Raw genomic sequence first — 8,351 nt, forward strand, 5'->3', positions numbered from 1 at the left:
AAAGAGGAGATATTTTTTTTTTTTTTTTAGCATCACAGCCCTGCAAAACGGCTTGTTTCAAAATTTGATCCATTCGGTCCAACATTTCACAAGACTAGAAGAACCAGTTGAATTAAAATCTTGACCAGAACTACTACTAAAGAAAGTCATTCTTTGTGTGTTGATTTTTTTTTTTTGCAATGCTTATTTTGATTTAACCCTTTGTCTATCTGTGAATTGCTGTAACATTGGGGACCACTGCATAGAAAGACTGTTTTCTTCATATTTCTCGTATTACAACAGATATTTTTGGTTCTCCAACAGTTGGAGAATTTCAGTCTGATCTATTTCTGCGTTCATTGCCAATAGCTTTGGATAAAAGCCTGAAATATGAATGTAAATAATTTCCATTGGCAAAGAAAAGCCATTTTATCACAGTGGAAACATCTCAGTCTCTCTCCAAAGTGTCTTTTTAATCACATATGAACTGATGGATAAATAACCTCTGTGTTCCCTCAGATGTGTCTGGCTCTGAGGTACCTGCACAAGGAAAAGAGAATAGTCCACCGCGACCTCACACCAAACAACATCATGCTTGGGGAGAAGGACAAAGTCACCATCAGTGAGTTGCAGCAATTCATCTCTTCGTCTTCTGTTATTATAAAATTTTAACCTGCGTGTTTTTCTCTGTCTGAAGCCGACTTCGGCCTCGCCAAGCAGAAACAGGAAAACAGCAAGCTGACGTCGGTGGTCGGCACCATCCTTTACTCCTGGTGAGGAAACTCCGTCTGAGATTTCAGCGGCTTTTTTGATTAAACGGTCGGTTTTAAGGGTCACTGTGAGGAGTTTTCATCATTTCTTTGGTTGATAGTAGATCCAATTAAATCTGCTTGTGGTGAGGTCGGTGGATTATCCAGATTAACAATGACTGTTTTGAGATTTTTTTTCCATGACTTTGAGGATGGAATCAGATATCTCAAAACCTGTGCAAATAAAATAATCTGCAAGGCTAGATAAGACTACAGCAGCGATACTCAACGTGCTTTGCTTTGGGGCCACTTTCACAAAGTGCACAGAAGGCCAGGGGCCAATCACAGCAGCCCTATACATGTTTCTTTGATTTTAGGACACTTTTAGTATTTTAAGATGTTTCAAGGATTTTAATACACTTTTAGGATTTTAGGGCAGTTCTAGATTTTTAGACATATCTTTCTAGGATTTTAGGACAAATCAAGGATTTTAAGACACTGGGAAAATTTCTAGGATTGTAATTTTTCTCGAAGACATTTGTAGGGTTTTAGCACCTTTTTAGGATTTTAAAATGTTTCTAGCATTTCAGGACATTTGTAGGATTTTAAGATGTTTCTAGAACTTTAGGACCTTCCTATAATTTTAGGACATTTTGGGGATTTTAGGACATTAGTGGCTTAGCTAAGACATCTGCCTGGTTGTGGGGGATCCTTTACTGTCACCTTTTTTTTTCTAAAACAATTTTTTTGCTGTTTTTTTGCACTCTAGCTCCTAATGTATACAAAAAGTACAAAACAATTCCCATTAAGAATCATTATTTTTTTTAAATTGTGAATAAGAAAATGGTTTACGGGTCAGATTTTGGCCCGCTGGCCATAATTTAAGCATCACTGCTCTAGAGGAAGGTAAGAAAATGGGTTTTGAGTGAACCAGCCCTTTAAAGGGAGTGTGGCAGAGCTGTTTTTATGTTTTTACTGCCTATTAGAAATGTAGAGAAACTAAAGTGTGTTTATGGCCCTGCCAACAGCTGTGTGTGTGTGTGTGTGTGTGTGTGTGTGTGTGTGTGTGTGTGTGTACACCTTGAGAGTGAGTGATTTTCTGGTCCTCACTTTGTCAACAAGCTGTTCTCAGGTTTGGATAAGATTAAGTTTAAATAGAGGAGGGCTGGGTATTTTGGGAATGCATTATGAGGGTGACTCATACGGTAACACGTGCAAACATTTGTGTGTGTTAGTCCAGAGGTGGTGAAGAACGAGCCGTACGGAGAGAAAGCCGACGTCTGGGCTTTGGGCTGCATCCTCTACCAGATGGCCTCTTTACAGCCTCCATTCTACAGCAGTAACATGCTGTCGCTGGCCAGCAAGGTTACACACAACACACACAACACACACAACACACACAACACACATAACACACACAACACACTCTCTGAACTTGTGAAATGTTTCCCTCTCGGCCGCCCGTTGCTTCTTTTTCTGTGCCGGTAGATTGTCGAGGCCCTCTATGAGCCGATCGAAGAAGGAGCTTTCTCAGAGAGGGTCACTGACATGATCAGATGGTGAGACTTTTATTTTGAAATTATGGATACTGGTCAAGTAGCAACCTCTGGCGCTCCAAGCGCGAGTCAATCCAATGTTAAAATTTTACAACCTTTAGAGCTAAAACAAACATGTTTACAGCCTGGAACAAAAAAAAAAGTTTTGGTCACTAGCGCCATTTTCAATATTCATGACAACTGTAGATTTTTTCTATAACTGACCTGTTTACATTTCAGTAATACATAATGTTGTGCATAGTTAATGTTGGGGACACTTGAGTATTGCTGTAGATTTAATGTCATTTAAAAACTGAAGTCATTAAACGGATTCATACACGACTCTACTCTGTTATGGGACGCTCTGTCAGGTGTTTGAGTCCAGACGCAGAGCAGCGGCCCGACATTGTGGCCGTCAGCTCCAGGATCTCTGACCTCATGATGAGGCTGATGGACGGCCTCTACACTTCCCAGAATACACTGGAAAGGAGAGCAGAGAGAGACAGGAAACGAGCGCAGAAGTACTTCCTGGAGAGGCACAAAAGCCAAACGGACTGCTGTCACCCGAGCCTGTCGCAGGTGAACGGGATTTTAAAAATCTAAAATTCGTCATTATAGACTATTTACATAAAAATGATTTAATATGTGTTTGCAAATTTGTGATTTAATGTTAAAGTAAGTGACTAACTATTTATTTTTAGTTTTTCCTGCAGGGTTTTTAAAACACATGTTGCACTTTTTTGCAGATTAAACCCAAAATGAATCCAGAAACTCAAGTTCCACGCTCCTCTGCAGCCTGCAGGTCAAACTACAGTGAGGAAAACATCATTCAAGGTCAATCCTGTTTCATACTGCACCGACTTTAACGCAGATTGGGAAAGATTAAAAATACGAAATCATTACATGTTAGAATTTTATGTTTTCAGATGATGCCTCAGATGGTGATGTTGAACAATGTGACACCACGGCTGCTACAAGAAAACACTACGGTTTGTATTCATCATGTGGCTGGGTGGGACTTTTTTGGTATTTATATGGGGGATATTCATACAACAAGCACGTTGTTTTCCATGATAAATAAGTTGACCTGCTGATTGCAAAGAAATAAAGGCAGTTTGGAGTTTGAATCGACAGTCTTGCAGTAACATGGCTCATTTTTTGAATCTAGAAGTTATTTTGTTTGAAGCTTTTCAGGTTGGTTTATTCATGATGATATATGGTTTGATCTTTTTCATTTGTTTCCTTTTGATCAAAGAACTAAAGCCCAAAGTCTGTGTTACACCGCACCAAATTCAATGTGGGTAAGTAAAAATCTTACATTACAACCCGATCGTTAGAGTAAATATCGGCATGGTACGTTTCTGCAGACCACAGACACGATACATGTGCACGTTATGTAGCAGACGCATTCAAACTTTAATGGATGTGGTTATGCTTTGACACAAGCACCACTTGGTTACAGTTAGGAAAAGATCATGTTTTGGCTTAAAAAACCCTTTTCTTGTTGCACAATCATGGCTGGAAACGCAGTGATTTCTCTGGCTTGTTCCTGGTGGGAACAGAGCAACATTTCACCACGAACACACAGCTTTTGGGGGCTAAAACGCTGCTGGAAGCACAGTGATATTTCGGTTTAGTTGTTCATTGGTTTCAAACTGTGGTCTGAAGCTTGGTAGAGATCTCACCAAGATGTCACACCGTCCCCTCCACCTCTCAGCTCGTATACTACGTCACTTTAGGAACATTGATATGAGACATATAAAACACACAAATGTAAAGTATCCGTGGTTTTCAGAAAAAATGCACAGTGTGACATGTTTATTGTATATATTTGAAACTGTATTAGTAATGTTAAAAAACATTAATATGTAATTGAAGCTGATGTTTGTTGATGCACAAACACCCACACAAAAGCAGTTTATTCATATCGGACAATTTTTATTAATCTGCTTTTTTAATCTTCCTCTCCTCTCAGTGGAGATTACGCTGCTGCAAAGATTAAACCACGACCAGGTACATCTTCAACCAGAACACAAAACAACCCAGAGAGCAGACGTCCCTTAAAGTTTCTTATAAAATATATAGTTGTGTTATTTCGCCTCACCTCTGTGTGTGTGTGTGTGTGTGTGTGTGTGTTTGTGTTTGTTTGCTCTTACCTCAGTGTCAGCGGGGATCTGCGTCTCCCAGAAGAAAGTTCGGCAGATCGATGATCCCATTCAGAGGCTCCTCCTGCAGCTGCACAAAATTATTTACGTCACTCAGGTGCAGAAACATTTTTGTTAAATCTATCAAAGTTCAATTTAAAGCTGCAGACACATTTCATTAGAATTTAAGATTCATTAACATGTAGACGGTTTCATGACTGTTGGCTAATTAATTGTGTTACACATCCTTCAAAAAAAACTTTAAATCACGTCCACCAACATGCAAAACATTATTTCATCCTCAAATAAAGCAGGACAGATACTTCAATATAAATATGAAATGTTGATAGTAACTTTGTCTTTTTTCCCCCTTAAATCCCCAGCTTCCGCCTGCTCCGCACTACAACACCAAACGACGGATCATTGAAAGATTTAAAAAGTCTCTTTTCCACTTTGGCAGCGATCCGTGCAATCTGAAAGTGGAGCTCAGTAAGGTTCGTACGGTCGAATTACTCAAAACCTAAAGACATCGTCACATAAGACCAAGAAAAGCTTGAAAAAACTCCATAAACAATGTTACTTTTCTTCAGACAAATTAATTTAATTGTTTTAGCTCTAAACCGTGCATAAATTAAATAATCTGGTCACAAATTTATTTCTAATTATTTGGGGAGAACAGGGAAAAGTCTTTTCTCTCTCTTTTATGTTACCCTACTCATGTCAGATTTATTGCAACAAAATTGGTCTATTTATGTCTGAGAGCAAGAAAATGACATTAATGATTAAACTGATATACATAATATTACAATTTTATGTTTTTCTTGTATTTATTAATGTAAAATGAACTGTACAAATCCAATTCTGTTATAATATTTTACAGCAGTTTTATTGTAAAGCAATGGGAATATGACAGTGGGGCGGGCCTTAAATCTTTGCACAGTCCCTGAGCAGATGAGAATCTCTTTTTTGTGTCCCTGCAGCTCCTCCAGGCCTCTCCAGAGCTGATGGAGTTCAGCTCAACCAGTTCAGACTGGTGGCCTCTAGTCCACCACTTTACAGGAGACCCAAATTCTGCTGACAGCACAGGTAAGAGTTACCTACAGCTACTCAAACCCAAGGAGATTAGGATGTCATCTGGGGCATTTTTGGCGTATTGTGATTTTCCAGATTGTAATCTGGTTAGTAAACCTTGTGAAAATCAAAAGTAGTGTCCTAACTGAAGTCAAATGTTGCATGCCTCAATTTAATTTTAACCTGTGAAACCTGACATTGGCTTGATTTCTTTCAAAAACATGGAGAGCAGGCAAAGAGCAACTTTTAAAAAAATGACCAAAAAATTAACAAAAGAAAAATTGAAAAAAGTTTCAAGAAAATTACCCAAAATCAGCCAAACAAAAATAAAAAGTAAAAGAAACAAAAAAGGAAATGAGCTGGAAAGGTGCTAAGATAAATACATAACAATAATAATAGTTTCATATATAAATAATAATTTCTGATAGTTATAATATTTATAGCTGTTTTTTTTTGAATTTTTTAGAGATTTTATAATTTTCTAATGACTCTCGCTCTCTTTTTTATGAAAAAAATCATCAATATCCTTTTTTTTTTGCAATCTGGCAAAGCTGATTATTACCTTCTTCCCTTGTCAGAAGAAAGAAAACAAATTTGCTCAATGTTTCAAAGGTTTAAATGCTTTGGAAAGACACAAGAAAACTGATGATGATCCAGGTTTCAAAGGGTTAAAATACCAAGAATATGCATCTGATTTTCTCTCTGCTTTTGACAGGTGACGGAAATCTTAAAGATGGAGTCACATATCAGCAGATGCAGGTCAGCTTCTGGATTTTAAAGTTTTGAATAATAAACAATTACCAGATCATTTAACATCTGGAAAACAAACACAGGTCGTCAGGAAAACCTTCTTAGGAAAATACGCTTATTCGCCTTTGAGCTGAGAAGATTGATACCACTTCTCTGTAAGTTAATGATCAGTTAATAATTAGCTGAGCACAAACACTGGCAGCACTGGGAGACGGCCTCGACTGTGTCTCGTCAAGAAAGTTCCAGCATAACCCCAATAAAATCACAACTTTTTTTTAAAACCTTTTTTCACCATTTAGTGCATACTTGTAATCAAATACAAAGTAGAATATTAGATTGGATATTGGATAGAAGTAAGAAAGCTACAATATTAAGGAGTAACATTAATGAATGTTAAGATGCTTAAAAAATAAAGGGAAAACAAAAGGAAAAAAAAGAGTAAAATCAAATAAATGACCAAAAAAAAAAAAAAACCCGCCCCAAAACAGATAGACAGGGTGTCAACTGCTTGGGTTTAGTTAGATTTCATGTAGGTGTTTGCAGGGTGAGTTTGATTTAGCATTTCATTTTTACACTTTTCCTTTACAGTTTTCCTCAGATCTGAGATTTTTAAGTGTTGAATCGTGAACTTTAATTTTTGTTCCTTTGGTTGAAGTCAGGCTAGCCGTTTCCCTCTACTTCTAGTCTTTATGCTAAGCTAAGCTAACACCTGTAATGCTCAATGAATAGGTGTTTTTCTCCTAAAATGCCAAACTATTCCCTCCAGGTAATCAAGACATAATAAACGTTTTTTTTTTAATTTAATATACACCAGTAGTGTCAGTACTGAGTATTATGTATTCTTCTGTCAGAGCAGGTGTCGCCTTTGTTTTCTCCTGCTGGATTTAGTCTCATTTTCGGACAAAATTCTTTAATTTCCGCTTCACGGTCATGTTGAACGTCTGTCTGCCGGCAGTGAAGTGATTTCCTGTACAAACGTTATTTTTCAGGGGATCATCGAGGACCTGCTGGAGGAGAGCGGCTACTATGAAGCAACAAACAACAGGTGACATTTTACCATTCTGACCATAACAGACGCCTAAACTCATCGTTCATCGTTAAAAGCTGTGAAAACTGTTTAGTGTTTGCTTTTCCAAAGATGAGTCACGATTGTCACAGTGCATTTTATTCTAACGGCAGCACTTGTGTATTATTGGTTTCCGGGCTGTTAAAGGGTCAGAAATCTATCAGACTGACTACTGTGAACAAAGTGTAAAAGAAAGGGAAACTATAGAAAAACTTGCTTTTCTTAAAAGCAAACAAATTCTTTTTTAAATTTCTACAGCAAAAAAACAATTGACTAAATTGAAAAAGAGCTGATGTGGTTTTAGAAAATATTTAATGTTTTTTATTCTATTTTAGATTTGCAGAGAACAGAAATGGCCTCGAAAACAAGTGACCGTCGTCCATAGTTACCCTCAGATGCAGCGGGATAAACATTTATTCCAGCGTGGCAAGATTTGAACCTGACCCCATAAAAATACTTCTTAGTAACCTTAATTTAAAGCATCTTTATATATCATTTTTTAACATAAGAAACTATGAAAATACCACGTAAACGCGTGTTTGTTCTTACTAACATACTGACAACTTTGTTCCAGCAGAATAATTACAGCAAGAAATAAGCTGACATTGTTGTTAGGCTGCATTCAGTTATTAATGTCATTATTTTCTCAATCGATTGATTCATCTTTGGACTTTAAAATGCCAGAAAAATGTTTAACTTTATTTGACCAACAGTCCAAAAACCAAAGATATTAAATGTTGATTATTGCAGATTAATCGATTAACCCTTTGAAACTTTGATCTGCATCAGCTTTCTTGTGCTGCGTTCAGACGCCTTTCACAAGCAATAACACCTTTGAAACCTGAGCATACTGGTTTGATTAAAACATGCAGCAACATGGCATGAAATGAAAAGCAAATTGCAAGAAATTATTAAAATATGATAAGAAAATTACCTTAAAATTAGCTAAAAAAAAAAGGGAGAGACAATAATTAGAAAAATGTTTTAAAAACTCAGGGAAACTGTTCATTTAATTGTATTTATAATAATTATAATTATACATTTAAAATGAGGGAAC

At 37.0% G+C, this 8,351-nt stretch overlaps 1 protein-coding gene across 1 annotated transcript; it reads left to right on the top strand.

Moving 5' to 3' along the window:
- Window positions 1-498: 498 nt before the first annotated feature.
- LOC121965733 (serine/threonine-protein kinase Nek10-like) lies at window positions 499-7,277 on the top strand (the record flags this gene model as incomplete). The annotated part of the gene is made up of 14 exons (XM_042515856.1): window positions 499-601; window positions 677-752; window positions 1,964-2,093; window positions 2,217-2,287; window positions 2,635-2,842; window positions 3,010-3,097; window positions 3,190-3,252; window positions 3,519-3,564; window positions 4,239-4,276; window positions 4,425-4,525; window positions 4,791-4,901; window positions 5,388-5,493; window positions 6,194-6,237; window positions 7,218-7,277. Coding segments are annotated over 14 exons (1,245 nt in total), but the record flags the coding sequence as incomplete, so codon positions are not given.
- Between the last annotated feature and the right edge of the window lie 1,074 nt (window positions 7,278-8,351).

The sequence above is a fragment of the Plectropomus leopardus genome, unplaced genomic scaffold (genome assembly GCF_008729295.1).
Source record: "Plectropomus leopardus isolate mb unplaced genomic scaffold, YSFRI_Pleo_2.0 unplaced_scaffold21382, whole genome shotgun sequence".
NCBI lineage: Eukaryota > Metazoa > Chordata > Actinopteri > Perciformes > Serranidae > Plectropomus > Plectropomus leopardus.